The 15,818-nt window shown below is 42.6% G+C and overlaps 1 protein-coding gene across 7 annotated transcripts in view; it reads right to left on the bottom strand.

The window, feature by feature from the left end:
- The window catches only part of KCNMA1 (potassium large conductance calcium-activated channel, subfamily M, alpha member 1), a 772,904-nt gene that overhangs the window by 80,190 nt on the left and 676,896 nt on the right, over positions 1 to 15,818 (bottom strand). For all 7 annotated transcript variants that reach the window (XM_010834186.1, XM_010834188.1, XM_010834189.1 and 4 more), the window contains 2 exons: positions 6,120 to 6,243; positions 1,168 to 1,392 (listed from right to left, as the gene is read on the bottom strand). In XM_010834186.1, coding sequence (XP_010832488.1) covers positions 1,168 to 1,392; positions 6,120 to 6,243 — 349 coding nt within the window. The remainder of the gene's footprint in view (positions 1 to 1,167; positions 1,393 to 6,119; positions 6,244 to 15,818) is intronic.

Genomic DNA, 15,818 nt, shown 5'->3' with positions numbered 1-15,818 from the left:
GTAAGACTATTTGATTTTCTGCAGGTGACTATTTTTAGCCACATGTGTTCATCAAGTCAGTGATGAACTGACTTTTGTGGTCCAGCATCCAAAAGATCTCTGTCTGTATTTTTCTCACTTCTTTATATATTTATTGTCTATATTAACTGTCTTTTGTGCTAGGTGTATATAAGGGTACATGGTAGCTACAAATGGCATTGCTTTTATGTCTTTCTTATTGAATTATATTACTTGATTCTTTCCATTTCTGAGATTCCAGAAGCTAATAACAGAAAAAAATGAATTTTAGCTTCAAAAGTGGGGAAAAAATCCAGACTTCTTGAAATATAGAATCAAATTTGTGTCCCTCAGTTTTAGGGATATGAACTTCCAAGAAAAATGTCTGGAGAATAAGTAGCATTTGCATGGATTTGTAGCTTGAAGAACTACAGGAAAGGTTAAAATGTAAAGTGCTCTCCAATTATTTGGGAATTTATAGAAAATATATTGATTACTAATTAAGGAAGTAGTTACATGACTCTCAAATCATGAACCCCATGCCCTCACATTAAATTGTGGAGTCCAAAACTGTTCCTTTTATGTGTTTTATAATCAATAATATCACAGGCACACATGGGCACCGATGTGTACACACGCAATGGTATGGAAACATTACAGGGTTTCTAAATGACGATGATGGAAGCAGGGGTTGGCCAGCAGAAGGGGTTGGTCCTCTGCACAGCAGAAATAAAAATTCTGTTAAATACATTTAGTTAAAAACAGAACAAGATAAAATAAGATTTCTCCAAGCAGTTATAATGCCATAAATAAAGTGATATAAATAGTTCCATATGTAAATTCCACTATAAGCATTATACTATTGCAAAGCACTGGGTTTGGGTAGGTAAGAGAGAAAGTGTTTAGACACTGATATGGTTAATACATTTGATATCAGCTAAACTCCATGTCTGGTGAGCGACTGAACTTGGCTGCAAATTCCTTTTAATAAGGTCTCTCAGGGTTTGGATATTCCTAGACAGAGTGTAGGGGAAGGGCTGAGTCCTCAGGCCCATAACCAGATGAAGAAGCAGAGGCATGATCAAAGCTACAACCATTATATTCATCTGGGATTTCTCTTTTGTGAATACAAAGGAGAAAGAAGCATTGGTAACGTGACCTTGGACTTACAGGCAAGATGGAAACCTTGGGGAAGTTATGCAGTGTCTCCCATTCCCGCTTGAGGTACTCGATGGAGCCCACAAACACGATGTGCTTGAGCTCGTGGTAGTGAAAGTTGCTGGCACGGAGCGGCATCACCAGGTTCCGAAGGCCAATCAGGGCAGAGCTGACGTCGCCGAAGATGCAGACCACCACGTGGCCGCTCAGGACGGTCATGGCAGCTTCACTTCGGGTCTGCCGGGGGAGAAGAGCACAAGCATTGGAGAGAAGACCTCACGGGGTTGTGCAAGGGACTAGAAAATCACTTTTGTAAAATAACAAGTAAACAGTCACTGAGTGCTTGCTATGTACTATTATTTTTTATTCCTTCAATGTTATATCCATGCCATGTGTTAATCGCTCAGTCATGCCTGACTCTTTGCAACCCCATGGACTATAGCTCACTAGACTCCTCTGCCCATGGGATTCTCCAGGCAAGAACACTGGAGTGGGTAGCCATTCCCTTCTCCAAGGGGATCTTCCTGACCCAGGGATAAAACCTGGGACTCCCACACTGCAGGCAGATTCTTTACCATCTGAGCCACCAGGGAATATATGCCTATACCTCGAGTATGTGTACAGAAACTATACTGATGTAATAAATATGAAGTCCATGGGGTTGCAAAGAGTCAGACACGACTTCGTGGTTAAACAACAACAAAAATATATATTCACACACATCACTACTTTCTTTTAAAAAAAGATTTAAGGAAGCTATGCCATACATACATATGAACAGGATTCATGGGGAGAGATAAGAAAGAAGAGCAATACTGACGTCATTTGGAAAAGGAAGTCTTAGTTTCCAGGAAATTGTTGATAAAACTGTTTTCCTTTGTTGCTGAGATGATGATAAAATAGTCAGACTCGTGCTGGCCTTGGCTCAAGAGATGAGCTTTGAATTCTAGACTCATCAATGGGATCCCACAGGACATTACTACATCAGAAGGTAGAAAATGACAGCCCAAAGCCAGGGGCTAGCAAACGGTGACTCACAGGCCAAATCTAACCCAGTACCTGCTTATCTCTGGCCAGTGAGCAAAGATTGGTGTTTATGTTTGAAAATTGTTGGCAAAAAATCAAAAGAAAAATATCTCATACTACGTAAAACTTATATGAAGTTCAAATTCCAAGAAAGTTTTATCACAACACGGCTGGTCTTACTGGTTTAGGTGTTGCGGTGGCTGGTTCTACATTTCAAAAGCAGAGGTGATCAGTTGTAAATTCTTTGTTATATGACCCTTTACAGAGAGAGTTTGCCGACCACTATCCACTGCTGCCTTAGGGTTTGCAGGGACACAACTAGAGCGACCACTTGTGCTAAGTCATCAGAGGAAGACTCCCAAACAATCACGAGAAGGATCATAACAGCAAGAGCAACAGGCCCCCGTCTTCCCCCAACTCCAGGCCTATAATTCACAAAGGGGACAAATGAAAGAATAAAATCACCCCAGTTTAAGCTTCCCAGGACAATTAAACCTTTAGCCCCTGCTGGCCCCTCTGCTTACTGTGTTCGTGCAAAGAGCAACACAGGAGGCCAGTTGTGGGTCTTTCTCTGCCTCTCTTTCTGGTCCAATGCCTCCCAACTTCCTTTCTTCCTCCCAGTTCACCCATTCATGTCTGGACGGCCCCATGTGGCTTACAATGCTTTTGGGGAGGCATATTAATGTCCACTGCACATATCAAACTCTGCTCAATTTAATCTCTAGAATTGACCAGTGTATTGATTGTTTAAATGCCAATATTGCAATTCATGACAATGTCAGGGTTATTACAGCAACCCCCAAGGAGAGGAAGAAGCTAGCTTTTACTCCCTGATCGTTAGAATAAAGCAGGGGCTGTCACCGTTATTGGTTTCTCTCTGCAACAGTACAGGGACATCTAAGATGCAGGCCATAAAACATGTCTTATAAATGGTGACCAAGGAGGAGCCGCTAGGGAGTCACATCCCCATCACTGCTTCATGGATGAGTGAGTTATCTTGGCTGGATGGAGCATGCATGTCTAGGTACCAGCAGCAGAGGGTCAACCTGTCTGTAATGTGCTGTGATGGGATTCCTGATTAGTTTTATTTGGCCAGGTCATTTGGGAGGCTAGCTCCCTTCAGGAAGCCTGGGAAATAAAAACTAAGTTCAGAATAGAGGCCGGAAATCTAGACGTGTGGAGCTAGGGAAAGCACCAGTTAGCAGAGTGGCCGTTCACTGTGCTAATCCCAGGAGCTTAGATCTGGTGTCCAACACACGAGATCCTCAGACTAACCAGAGCAGTATGACCTGGAGAACCTGGTAAAGACCCCAATTCCCAGGATGTAGCCCTGGGGAGACGGATTCAGTCAGATATTAGACCCAATGGAGAAACCACTTGTGTGTATCTTCTTTTTCCTATATATCCTTCAAGGCCTAGTCCATGTATGTGGGGCCTTCACGGCCATTAACCCCTTCTCAGCTCAACCTGTTTGTATCTAATAAGATTTCCCTGGCCACTTAAATACACGCTAGAGTGAAACAGCACTTTGTGTCTTGCCACGCTTAGCTTTTAATATATTGTTTCATGGTACATTATATCTTTTAATTAGATGGTCATTTTCTCAGAATTATAGCCATCTCGAATTTTCTAACTCCAAAAGCACTTAGTATCCTACATGCACAAACAATCCTCGTGCAGCTGGCTCTCGCAAGCATTCTCATCTCTTTGAGAGGGTTATTTGACAACGGGTTTTTTGGACCACCCTGTCTAAACAGCACCTACAAGTCCCCTTCTAGCCCATGCATGTGTGGGTGCTCCGTTGCATCTGACGACACGGACTGTAGCCCTCCAGGCTCCTTGGTCTGTGGGATTTCCCAGACAAGGACGATGGAGTGGGTTGCCATTTCCTTCTCCAGGGGTTCTTCCTGACCCAGGGATTGAACCCATGTCTCTTACATCTGCTTTACTGGCAGGTGGATTCTTTAGCACTGTACCACCTGGGAAGCCCCTTCTAGCCCACTGCTGCTGTTGTTCAGTTGCTAAGTCCTGTCTGACTCTTTGCAACCCCACGGACTGCTACAGCATGCTGGGCTTTCCTGTCCTTCACTATCTCCTAGAGTTTGCTCAAACTCATGTCCATTGAGTCAGTGCCATCCAACCACCTCATCCTCTGGTTGCCCCCTTCTCTTCCTACCCTCAATCTTCCCCAGCATCAGGGTCTTTCCCAATGAGTTGGCTCTTCACATCAGGTGGCCAAAGTTTTGAAGCTTAAGCTTCAGTCTTTCCAATGGATATTCAGGGTTGATTTAGCCCATGACCCCATTTTATTTTCTTCATAGCATTTTATCAATATCTAAAATGTTATTACATAGTCATTGTCTATCTTGAGATCTGGTCTTTGTCCCCACTAGATTACAAGAGCTATGAGACCAGCTGTTGTCAGAGGTTGTATCTTTAGCAACAAGAACAAGTGTCTAATACATAATAGGTTTGTTAAATACGTTTTGTTAAATGATCCTATTTTTCAGATGAGAGGAGTAGTAACTCACCTCATTAAACTCTTTGGGGCTGGTAGGGTGCTTTGAGTGTCAGCCATGCACTTCTCAGGATTATCTAGGTAAGCCATTGAAAGCTTACATTCCAAAATGTCAACCCAGCTTCTGACATGCCCCAAGGTGGGTAACACCAGGATGAGTTTATATCCCCAGAGCAAAAGTGGGGCAGATACAACATCAGAATATAAACAAGAGCAGCAGCTTTGTAATGAGAACCATTTGTACTCCTTGGAAAAGGATTGCTTCCTGAGAATTCTGACTTTTTATGCTTTTGTCTGCAACTTTCACACCTCCCAAACAGCCTCCAGAACAGAGCTGTATTGGTTCTTAATGCTCGATTATAATTAAATTGAGAAGTCACACACATATTCAGATAAAACATAGGGGAAAACCTAGTGGATTAGAGCACAAAGGCATTCTGAGGAACTGGAACCTTCCTTTCTTAGGAACAGTGGCCATAACATCAGCAATGAAAGGATTTTCCTGGCTGACATAAAGGAGCAGGCCTCAGCAATCTGAGGATTAGAAAGCACAAGGGAGGAAGAGCCTTTCCATCTGACCTTCCTGATTATTAATCCATTTTGCATGGATTAGCAAGACAATAAACTGGTAGGAAAGCCGATGTAGGCGTAAAACCTTAAGCTGTTAATCGGACAAGTCTAAAGAATAGCATGGATTATTATCTGTTCTGACATTCCTGAGACAGACCAGAAGAAGCCCACTGCTGCTACTGAGATGAGTCAACCAGAAAACAGGGCTATGAGCTCCAGCCTTTCTGAGGTGGATCATGGTCATCCTTGTCATCATCAGCAAGTGGGATTTGCCTGCCTACCTTATGAGCTAAGAAGGATCACAAATATGCAAATATATTATCTAGAAAGATACAAGACACTATTATAAACAAATGGTGATACAGGTAGCATTCAGATTTCTTCATGGCATTTAATATATAATAAAAATAGGTAAGTTTATGGAGTCCTATGTTGGGTTTTAATCTTCACTACAATTCTATGAGTTAAGGTCATTCTCATCCCATCTTCCTCCACATAAGAGACGAAGTACAAATTCTTCAAGGGACTGATCCAAGGCCACACAGCTAATGGCATAGGCATGCTCTGGCCTGACAACCACGCCTGCAGGATATGGTACATACTGCCTCCCACGATGGCTTTCACACCCTAAGGTAATGAGCCAATACATATTCACAGATCGAAAATTCCACTCTTGGGTCATGCTCTGATACGAGTTCTAGCTGCTTCAACATATGTCCTGAATGTTAATTACCAAAAGTAATTAGGGCCAGGAACAAACACCCCACCACCCAGCTAGGAAAACTTCATTCACAGCAAATATAATTTGGGACAGAAGCGGATGGCACAGATTCTGCAACCTGTCACTCACCAGGATGACTTTCTCTATCTCCTTGGGCGCACACCAGTGAAACATCCCAGTAGAGTCATATTTCTTCACATTGGAGTCCATGTTGTCAATCTGATCATTGCCAGGAATTAACAAGGGGTCATGCCTGGGGAGAAAAGTACAGGAAAACCTAAGTGGAAAATGTGATAAATTATAAATGGAAAGTGCCCCCTGAGTTACATCTCAGAGGAGGTGGGAGAAGCGGAGGAAGCGCTTGTCACTGAAGGCCAATCTTTTACTTGCAGAACCCATCCTGTGAAAGATAACTGCCCTGAACCCCCACCACCTCCTGGACGTGCAGGTGATCTGTGCTGGGTAGTAATTCTGCCTTTTTTTCCCATTCCCCTCTCTCTACAATGGACTTCACATCACTTTGTGGATTCAGTCTCCCTTCTTACGGATGTCTCACTCCTTCTGTTCTCATTTACCAGCTATCCAGTCTCTCCATGACACACACACGCGCGCGCACACCCAAAGGGTTGTTATTAGCATTGGCAATGAAGAGGAAAGAAGAGGAATAGAGCCTCATGCTGACTGACTGGCATGAGGATGGAAAGCCAATTACTCGCTCTTTCTGACTACAACTTCTGACGTGATGCTCTTCGCAGTAAAAGCTTTAACAGGCTGCACTTTAAATATTTTAGCAATTTGCCCAATCAGATTTTGCTCTCCCTGGCTGAAGCCCTTTAAAGATTCAGCAGCATGTCACTTCAGAGCAGATTGACTACCAAATGCCCACATCTGGAATACATGATTTCAATACTAAACAACACGCTCTCTCCTTGCCTTGACAGCTGTATTTGCACTCACTGTCCAATGACGCACCGCCCCACCTGCACCTTCACCTCCCAACTGCCACACTCCCTCCACAGATGAGAGCCTCGAGCTCAGAGGCATCTTAATAAACTTGTCTTGAATTCTCAGAGCTACATTCACTTGCTCTTGCCTTATTTACTGGTGGAGAAAAAAGATGTCTCTGTAGAGGCTTCCCCTCCAGCGGACTGGCAGAGCCTTACCAACAACCATAAGAATTACAATAGAATCAGGCAGCTCTAACAAGCTTACAGCATAAGAAATATAAATCGTGCATCTTGGCTCATATCTGTGGTCTAGATTCTATCTCTGACAGAGATTCTGGACCTCCATTTTGAGGGAGGTATTTGAGTGCCTACAACAATGACCATATAAAATTAGGATAGTATCCTAGGCATAGTTACCACAGTATCCCAGGGATAGTTACCTATCTGTACAGTGGAACTATTTCCCCTGAATAATCTCATCAGTTTGAAACAGAAAATATAAATAAGTTGAAACTCCCAAAGTTTAAAGTTATTTTACCTTTTAAACCATCTATTTCAAGTGTAAAATTGAACTTTTAGTTCTTAATATTTCTTCCTCTGAAATTTCTCTGATGTATCTCATCTGTATGTTTGGAACATAGACAGTGTAATACCAGTCCCTTTGATGTGGTCCAGAGACCTAGAATTGAACATTTAGGATTCCTACCATGGCCCTCCTAGCAGGCCTCCCATTCCCACTTAAGTGGGGAAGACTCTCACTGCTTTTATTTATTCCTGCAAATTTTCTTTTAGGCTGCACCAAATGACAAATATTGTGCAGGGCAATCCTACAGTTATCTTCCATGAACATGCCAGACGACTACAGGAACTGTCATATCTGATCTTAAAAGGAGAAGAACGATCAGCTCGGAATAACATCTCAGTAGTTGGGTTGCTGCAAAGTCTGGAGGTGTTGTAAACCAGCAGGTCACCTTTCAAACACTGAACTCAGCCCAAAATGCTAAAATAAAAAGGCAGTTGCTGATAAGAACGGGTTACAGATCATGGCAAGAGAAAACTTAAATATTTTTGTCCTTGAAGAATTTTTTAAGAGTCCTATAGATATCCACTACTCACCATAAAGAAGGAGTCTGAGAAAATGAACAGAATAGATTCTTTCTTCCTAGCCCTAGAATGTATTTTAGTTGGAAGAGAGTCTTCCCTGAAGATACAGAATCAGTTTGTTCATTGGTTGGAGAGGAAGTATTATCTCAAGGAATACTTCTGAGTATTCCTACCCCCAATATTCAGGATTTATATTCATATAATATGAGCAAGCAAGCAAATGATGTAGCAAGCTGACCAAAATTCCTTTTGGAAAATATGTGCCTTGCAAGGGAGGAGATACATTTTGATTTCCTATCTTTCTTGGGAGGAATCATCCCTTGGTTGTACTGGTCTCCAACCCTCATCTTAGAAAAGTAAACAAGCAAGCCTGATGATCAATTGCCCCTCAATGAGAAGAAAAAGACAGCTTTGTAATGTCAAGCCTCATTAACTAGGGTGAGGATTTGGGTACCCCACGTATTATTTGACACGAGAGCTGAAAGCCAGGATTTGTGCTGGAACATCTAGAAGCATCACGGAGGTCTCAGTGGTAAACCACGTTGCACTCTGCGCTTCCTGCAAGCCTCTCAGCCTGCCCCAAGATCATTTAAATATAAGTCGTCCAGGACGTTCCTGCACCCCACTCCAGTACTGGAAACTCCCATGGATGGAGGAACCTGGTAGGCTGCAGTCCATGGGGTCGCTAAGAGTCGGACATGACTGAGCGACTGCACTTTCACTTTTCACTTTCATGCACTGGAGAAGGAAATGGCAACCCACACCAGTGTTCTTGCCTGGAGAATCCCAGGGACGGGGGAGCCTGGTGGGCTGCCGTCTCTGGGGTTGCACAGAGTCGGACACGACTGAAGTGACTTAGCAGCAGGATGTTCCTAAAAGAGGATCATCTGAAGACTGTCAAAAATCTCCCTGAACAAATATATTTCCTTTTCTGACCAGTCATGGTACCTGAAATTTGACCTTTGGTTTCTTGAATCAGTAAAGCACCCAGTAAACCTGAACCCCCTCTTCTGTGCCAGGAATGGAGGAGACTGTAATGATGAAGGCTCAGTCCCTTGTTAAAGAAAGGGTTATCATACATTGAGCAAGAGAGAAAACGCCCATCAACAGCTGTGATAAACTGCAGCAAGTGTTATAGCAAAGTAATGTACAAGGGGGTCCGAGAACACCAATAAAACACTCAATTGCCTGGTATTTGAGTGATCAAGGAGACCTTCGCAAAGAACGTAACATTTGCTCTGAGCCCTGAAAGGTGAGAAGGAATCTCAGCCTATTTTAGTCATGATCCACTAGAAGCCATTCACAGGATTGAGGCCCCAAAGAAGATCCAAACAAAAGATGTTATCTTGGAGATGTTGTATTGCCTGACCTATGGTACAGAAGACTCAGGCCAGGCTCCCAAGTGGCACTCGGGTGTGCACTGGGAGTCAAGTGGAAGGGATGGATTCAGCTGATTGAATATGACTGATGGAGCCCAGACTAGGGATTTAGATAGAGCCAAACTCAAGTTTCCAAAAAGGAAGAATGTCATACAAATGGGAAGTATTTTTTAAATGACATGAGTTGTTTCCCAAGGCAGTGGATTGCTCATCATTTGAGACATTCCTAAGGAGCTGTGGATACAGAGGGGATTTCACTGTAAATGTTGGGTGAGCCTCGAAGATCTTTAAGATTTGAAGCACTGTTCTCTCAACGAACAAGAGGTGCCTGGAAAGAGTTTGTATTTTTTAACCACTATTGGGTATCAAAAGGCTGGAGGGCATGCAGTAAGCATAGAAAAGTTGTTTTTGGAGCAAAGATGGAGGATAAGTAGCACTTATCCTGAAGACTGATGACTAGAACTGCTCCTCGTTAACTAGATTCACTAGATGTCTGGGAGGAATCTTAGAATGTGAATCATTCCAGCAGCATGAGAGGCTGTCACTACTCTGGGCCAGACAGGATACGTTTCTTTGCCATGTCTGGTCCTGCATCAGTGCACGTGACATAGGCTGGCTTAGGCTACTGAGAGATCTCTGACATAGGTGAAGAGTAAAGAGTCAGTCATTCCACAGGAACTTCTGCCCCTTGAGCATGTCAATCAACAGTGCTTTGGTCAGGGGAGGCCCAGGAGAATAAGGCAGTTTGTTATACATGGAAAGAAGGACCATCAGAAACCTCCCCGAATATTGAATCTCATCATTATTAGTTTACAAAATGATGAAGAGAGTCACTTTCACAAGTTCTCAGACAACTCCTTTAAAGACTTAGCTGGAACCGAGGACCAATCCTAGATACTGCCCTTCGCATCTGAACTATTTTATATGCTTCCTCAACTCACAAAGTAATCCCAACTCCCACCAAATGGACCATAATTGATTCAAGGTTCATTTGTTACTTATCACCCCCATGCCTTGTTTTAGGGTGAAACTATGAGGGAAGGATATCTGCTGTGTAGTTGTTAGGGACTGAATTGTATCCCCCTCCATCCCACAAAATCTGTATGTTGTAGTCCTAACTCCTAGCATCTCCAACTGTAACTATATTTTGAGATATGCTCATTAAAGAGGTAACACAGTTAAAATGGAGTCATTAGGGAAGGCCCTAATTCAGTATGATTGTTGTCCTTACAAAAGGAGGAACTTCAGGCAAGCACATTCAGAGGGAAGATGATGTGAAGTCACAAGGAGAAGACGGCCATCTACCAGCAAGAAGAGAGGCCTGAAACAGATCCTTCCTTCATGGCTTCAGAAGGAACCAACCCCACCAGCACCTTGATCTTGAACTTCCAATCTCTAGAGCCATAAGAAAATTAATTTCTGTGTTTAAGACACTCACTCTGTGAACTTTATTATGGCAGCCTGAGCTAATTAATACAGTTGTGTATCTTGAATAAAAATGGGCACAATTGACCAGATGTCACTCCACTGATGACCCTGGCTGTCCTCTTGCACCTTAGGGCTCAGCTGTTCATTTAAAGGAAAGAAGCATCCTGCCATCAGTTTAGAAATACATGGAAACATACCAGAAATATACAACATCTTCACAAAAGAGTTTGGGCCACATACATACCCAATTAGATCTGCTCTGCCTGGGAGGCTTTCTGGTCTTTAACTTATGCATTTGAGGATCAATACCTCTGACAGCCCCATCCAGAGAAAAAGAAGAAGCCGAGACACCAGCCAGTTAATTTGTTCAGTGGGACCAAGAGAGCTAATCCTCCAAGGGAGTTTTTGGAAGTGGATACCACTGATAGAAGAAAACCAACTATTTCTTTAGCAGAGTGCTTGTGTATACTGGCTCCAGAGCCAAAATGTTTGTCTTCAAATTTTGGCTCATCTACTACTTGCTACATTGTGCAAGTTTCTTCATTTGGAAAATGGGAGTATTAAATGGCATCATTAACTAATGGGTTCAATTTAAGGACAGTCTGAGTAAAGACATGCCACGCACCTGGCACAGAGCATGCCCTCACTAAATGTTAACTACTATTATTATTATCATTCTTTATACTCTGCTTACACATCACCAAACGGTCAATACCAAAATCAGACTGATTATATTCTTTGCAGCCGAAGATTGAGAAGCTCTATACAGCCAGCAAAACAAGACCAGGAGCTGACTGCGGCTCAGCTCATGAGCTTCTAATTGCAAAATTCAGACTTAAATTGAGAAAGTAGGGAAAACCACTAGGCCATTCAGGTATGACCTAAATCAAATCTCTTATGAGTATACAGTGGAATACTGTATAATCTATTGGTAATACTACAAGTAGACTCAAGGGATTAGATCTGATAGAGTGTCTGAAGAACTATGGACAGAGGTTCCTAACATTGCATAAGAAGTGGTGATCAAAAACCATCCCCAAGAAAAAGAAATACAAAAAGGCAAAATAGTTGTCTGAGGAGGCCTTACAAATAGCTAAGAAAAGAAGTGAAAGGCAAAGGAGAAAAGGAAAGATATACCCATCTGAATGCAGAGTTCCAAAGAATAGCAAGGAGAGAAAAGAAAGCCTTCCTCAGTGATCAATGCAAAGAAGTAGAGGAAAACAATAGAATGGGAGAGACTAGAGATCTCTTTATTAGAGATACCAAGGGAATATTTCATGCAAACATGGACATAATACAGGAGAGAAACAGTATGGACCTAATAGAAGCAGAAGATGCTAAGACAAGATGGCAAGAATACATGAAAGAATTATACAAAAAAGATCTTAATGACCCAGATAACCATGATGTTGTGACCTAGAGCCAGACATCCTGGAATGTGAAGTCAAGTGGGCCTTCGTAAGCATCACTACAACAAAGCTAGTGGAGGTGATGGAATTCCAACTGAGCTCTTTCAAATCCTGAAAGATGACGCTGTTAAAGTGCTGCACTCAATATGCCAGCAAACTCGAAAAACTCAGCAGTGGCCACAGGACCGGAAAAGGTCAGTTTTCATTCCAATCCCAAAGAAAGGCAATGCCAAAGAATGTTCAAACTACTGCACAATTGCACTCATTTCACACACTAGCAAAGTAATGCTCAAAATTCTCCAAGCTAGACTGCAACAGTCTGTGAACCAAGAACTACCAGATGTTCAAGCTGGGTTTAGAAAAGGCAGAGGAACCAGAGATCAAATTGCCAATATTTGTTGGCTCATAGAAAAATCAAGAGAATTCCAGGAAAACATCTACTTCTGCTTCATCAACTATGCCACAGCCTTTAATTGTGTAGATCACAAATGTGGAAAATCCTTTTTTTTTTTTTTTTGGCCATAAATAATGTTTATTTGAATTGTTTTGTTGTTATTTAGTCACAAAGTCATCTCCAACTCTTTTGCAACCCCATGAACTGCAGCCCACAGGCTCCTCTGTCCATGGGACTTCCCAGGCAAGAATACTGGAGTGGGTTGCCATTTCCTTCTCCATCAAATGTGGAAAATTCTTAAAGAAATGGGAATACCAGACCACCTTACTTACCTCTTGAGAAATCTGTATGCAAGTCAAGAAGCAACAGTTAGAATCGGACATGGAATAACAGACTGCTTCCAAATTGGGCAAGGAGTACGTCAAGGCTGTATATTGTCACTCTGCTTATTTAACTTATATGCAGAGTACATTATGTGAAATGCCAGGCTAGATGAAGCACAAGCTAGAATCAAGGTTGGTGGGAGAAATATCAATAACCTCAGATATGCAGATGACACCACCTCTTCGCAGAAAGCGAAAAGGAACTAAAGAGCATCTTGAAGAAAGTAAAAGCGGAGAGTGAAAAAGCTGACTTAAAACTCAGCATTCAAAAAAACGAAGATCATGGCATCCAGTCCCATCACTTCATAGCAGATAGATAGGGAAACAATGGAAATAGTGACAGATTTTATTTTGCGGCGGGGGGGGGGGGCATCCAAAATCACTGCAGATGGTGACTGCAGCCATGAAATTAAAAGATGCTTGCTCCTTGAAAGAAAAGCTATGACAAACCTAGACAGTGTATTAAAAAGCAGATACATAATTTTGCCAACAAAGGTCTGTATAGTCAAAACTATGGTTTTTCCAGTAGTCATGTATGGATGTGAGAGTTAGACTATAAAGAAGGCTGAGTGCTGAAGAACTGATGTTTTTGAACTGTGGTATTGAAGAAGACTCTTGAGAGTCCCTTGGACTGCAAGGAGATCAAACCTGTCAGTCCTAAAGGAAATCAATCCTGAATATTCACTGGAAGGACTAATACTGAAGCTGAAGCTCTAATACTTTGACCACCTGATGTGAAGAGCCGACTCATTAGAAAAGACCCTGATGCTGGGAAAGATTGAAGGCAGAAGGAGAAGGGACGACAGAGAACGAGATGGTTGGATGGCATCACCAACTCAACGGACATGAGTTTGAGCAAGCTCTGGGAGATGGTGAAGGACAGGGAAGCCTGGCGTGCTACAGCCCAAGGGGTCACAAAGAGTCAGACACGACTGAGCAACAACAACAACAAAGAATCTACTCATATATTTGTATCTCTTATAATGGTGAAAGGAGACAGGAAAGAGAGAATGGTTCAATAATAAAGATGGGTTCTCCTACTATTCCTCTGACCACTATATTACTACTACTGTTACTACTATTGCTACTAAGATGAATAGCCATCCTGGGTTGAGCTCTTACAAATGTTGCTGTGGTAAAACTTTTACCTACATTTTATGATGTACTCATCACAACGACACAGGCAATTTCTGTTATTATGATCCATTTGCATGGATGGGAAACAGAATGTGACTAAGTATGTGGCTAAGATAACACAGCTAGAGGGAAAACAAGGCTTTGCCCAGAGAAGACTTCTTAACTGGAAGTCAATGATGCCTGGTCCCTATCTCACGCCTTCCCACTTGCAGGAAGCAGCTGGATCACGTTCATTCCCCACTGCAGTACCCCAAGCCGCAGTGCCCTATGTCGCAAAGAGAGGAAAAGCAGCATGTCGGGCATTTATGAAATGCACAGCTGGTGTGAATAATCAGTAGAAAATTTCCCCATGAGCCCCTGTCAGGACAATGTGCTAAGGAGAGCCTCAATAATCAATTAAGGCTAGACATGCTTTTGTCTTGTCCTAATATCTGAAGACTGCATTTAGGAATACCCACATTTTTATAACAACTGAGAAGCCCCAGTGAGTTAAATTTTTCATAGCTATGCTTCTTGAATCTCAGCTCATACCTCCAAAGTCCACAGCTAGAAATTAAGCATGCCTGACTTCAAAAAAAGAATAAAAGATCATTGTTTTGAGGATTTGCAGAGCAAGGAATGCCACTTGCCATCAATTAATCTCAGGAAGCAAAATAAATGCCCAGCTACAGCAGACACACAAAAAGCTTGCCTTGAAGACAACAGCCTAAAGCAAAACCACAAATCCCTTCTCTAGCAAACCTGCTGTGAGGAAGCTGGCATTATATTTTAAAGAGCACAGTTCCCCTAAGAAGAGAATCTGAGTTTTTTTCCTGTGGCAGTGGGTTCTGTGCTGGCCTTCAGAAATTTATACTAAAGTACAAGGAACCAAAACCAACCAACCAAACAAAAGGTATGAAAGAGAAAGTTACCACATGGGTTTTAAATTGTCTCCTTTCTTTGCTTGATTTTCAGGACCTCATTTCTACCTACATGATGCAGCCTTTCCTATCATTACAGGCATCCCATCTAGATTGAGGCCAATCCTGCAGTGGTCCTCCTGGGAATGGGAATCTTGATAAAATGGGGCGATTTCTCCTGCCTCTGTAGGCCTTTCATCCCAGGGGTAAGAAAGTGATTTTACTGAGTGTCTATTATGTCCCATAGAAAGGGTATCAGGACATTTCTGAAGCCTCATCTGTTCAGTTCAGTTCAGTCGCTCCATCGTGTCCGACTCTTTGCGACCCCATGAATCGCAGCATGCCAGGCCTCCCTGTCCATCACCAACTCCCAGAGTTCACTCAGACTCACGTCCATCGAGTCAGTGATGCCATCCAGCCATCTCATCCTCTGTCGTCCCCTTCTCCTCCTGCCCCCAATCCCTCCCAGCATCAGAGTCTTTTCCAATGAGTCAACTCTTCCCATGAGGTGGCCAAAGTACTGGAGTTTCAGCTTTAGCATCATTCCTTCTAAAGAAATCCCAGGGCTGATCTCCTTTAAAATGGACTGGTTGGATCTCCTTGCAGACCAAGGGACTCTGAGGAGTCTTCTCCAACACCACAGTTCAAAAGCATCAATTCTTTGGTGCTCAGCTTTCTTCACAGTCCAACTCTCACATCCATACATGACCACAGGAAAAACCACAGCCTTGACTAGATGGACCTTTGT

The sequence above is a fragment of the Bison bison genome, unplaced genomic scaffold (assembly GCF_000754665.1).
Source record: "Bison bison bison isolate TAMUID 2011002044 unplaced genomic scaffold, Bison_UMD1.0 scf7180017864029, whole genome shotgun sequence".
Lineage (NCBI taxonomy): Eukaryota > Metazoa > Chordata > Mammalia > Artiodactyla > Bovidae > Bison > Bison bison.
Note: the sequence above shows the minus strand (reverse complement) of the source record. Positions and strands in the feature narration are given on the sequence as shown.